The sequence below is a fragment of the Austrofundulus limnaeus genome, unplaced genomic scaffold (assembly GCF_001266775.1).
Source record: "Austrofundulus limnaeus strain Quisiro unplaced genomic scaffold, Austrofundulus_limnaeus-1.0 Scaffold2228, whole genome shotgun sequence".
In the NCBI taxonomy this organism is placed as follows: Eukaryota; Metazoa; Chordata; class Actinopteri; order Cyprinodontiformes; family Rivulidae; genus Austrofundulus; species Austrofundulus limnaeus.
In genome coordinates, this window is record NW_013954630.1 from 21,553 (window position 1) to 23,557 (window position 2,005).

Sequence of the window (2,005 nt, forward strand, 5' to 3'; positions counted from 1 at the left end):
TTTTTAAACTTTTAGTTTAAAAATTATAAAAACTAAACAGCCTACAGTATTTTTACAGTCTTTATTTTACAGTTAAAATATATATGTATTAAATAAAGTCTAATGTTACAACTAATCGGGGAACCCTTTAAATGTTATTACCTTTTGAGTTATTTGTATATAACCTGTAAGACAAGTTGATGAACTAGTCTTACAGGTTGTAGCTCACATTAAAGGTGGATAAAGTTCTGAAGGGATTTATCTTGGTCATCACAAAAACCTGGCATTTTAACAGGAGTGTGTAGATTTGTACATTCACAGGTTATGTACACCAAAAATGTTTTTTAATTTAGGAAAAGGGGTTGTTCAAGATAAGTGCTTTTGAATTTCAAAAAGCTTGTGCTGTTTGAACAAGGCTGTCTTGCTGTCTCAAAAACAACTCTTTATTTCTCAAAAAAGGAACATATTTCTAAACTTTTCTTTCATTTCTGACAGCTCGTGAGCCACTTCCTACCTGGGACAAGCAGATCCAGTCTTTATGTTTCCAAGTCAACAACCTCCTAGAAAAGATCCGTCAAGCAGCACCAGACTGGGCCGCACAGGCTATGGAATCTCAAATGTCCCAATAAAAACGTACTCCTCCCTCACATCTGTTCCCCGAGCCCACCTTGAAGTTCTACCTTTATGCTCAAAATTACCATAATTGGATTTATGACCTTTATAATTAATTATACAGTCGCTCTTGAGTAGGTTTTTTCTACTGTTATTCAAAATGTATACGTATGATCTATGTCTGGGATAATTATAATCTTTGGATGCAACTTTAGGTGTAACTAATTCACAAATTCAAACTGGGACGTGATCATTTGTAGCAGACAAAAAGTCAAAAAGAAGATGCACACAACAGGTCTTATTTAAGCTTTTGTATTTCAAGCTGTTTTTGAGTTTTCACTTTAATAATCCTCAATATTTGTCAAATGGTTCTTGAGTACCTGATGTAAATATCTTGGTGCATTTTCAGTGAAGAGAAATAAAGTTTGAGTTGAAAGTCTGTCTGTGTTAATAATGTCATTTTACACTACAAACTCTTTGAAACCTGTTCCGTGGTTTATGAAATAATTTTGCTAACAGGCAAAGCAGGGTGACCTCCAGTCAATGCCAATGGTTTTAAAGCAAAGATGTGCTTTGTGTTGCACTTATAATACTGTATGTGTTGGGGACAATGCTCAGCTACTACCCCACAAAGTTGTAGCTTAAAATTAGCTGAGATAAAGCCAATTCTGTATATTCTAATGTCCGTTAGCGCTTGTGGCCATCTTGAAATCAGTTGAGTGCAGATGGTTATCAATTGTAGGAATCAAACCAATCATTTCTATCTGAGAGTTTCATTAGTTTTTGTTTACTGGTTCATGAGATATTTTGTAATGTTATAGACAAACACACTGGAAAAGCTTGCCACTTTGCCTTTGGTAGGCGATAATGAAAATACAGTATTTGAAGGAATTCATATCACCCACTGCCTTCAATGTCAAATTTGTAAAGATCTTGCAAGATTTGTTAGTGCTTGGAAATATGTGTTGGGAATGGTTCTCACCGACCACATCAAATTTTAGCTCATCTGTGGAACTGATGGAATCATAACAATTTTTTGTGTTTACTGAAGTCATTTTGTTGTGGCTGGCAGCCATATTGAGCCAAGTTTGATCCAAAAATTCAATTAGTTGTAAATGTAAATCCTATTTTTATTTATGTCCAATGGTACATGAGATTTTTAACTAACATCCAGATGGACAGAAATAAGCAACTATTCCCTGCCTTTCGTGGCAGCAGCCAAAAGTTAGATAACGCTTCAATTTTGAAATTATATATATATACATACACTCACCGGCCACTTTATTAGGTACACCTGTCCAACTGCTCGTTAACACTTAATTTCTAATCAGCCAATCACATGGAAGTGCATTTAGGCATGTAGACATGGTCAAGACAATCTCCTGCAGTTCAAACCGAGCATCAGTATGGGGAA

The 2,005-nt window shown here is 35.2% G+C and overlaps 1 protein-coding gene across 1 annotated transcript in view; it reads left to right on the plus strand.

Moving 5' to 3' along the window:
- cops4 (COP9 constitutive photomorphogenic homolog subunit 4 (Arabidopsis)) overlaps positions 1 to 1,030 on the plus strand; it is a 14,197-nt gene extending 13,167 nt beyond the window's left edge. The window contains exon 10 of the mRNA XM_014034672.1: positions 475 to 1,030. Within this exon, the coding sequence (XP_013890126.1) occupies positions 475 to 608 (134 nt within the window). The 3' untranslated portion in view covers positions 609 to 1,030. The remainder of the gene's footprint in view (positions 1 to 474) is intronic.
- Positions 1,031 to 2,005: the final 975 nt, after the last annotated feature.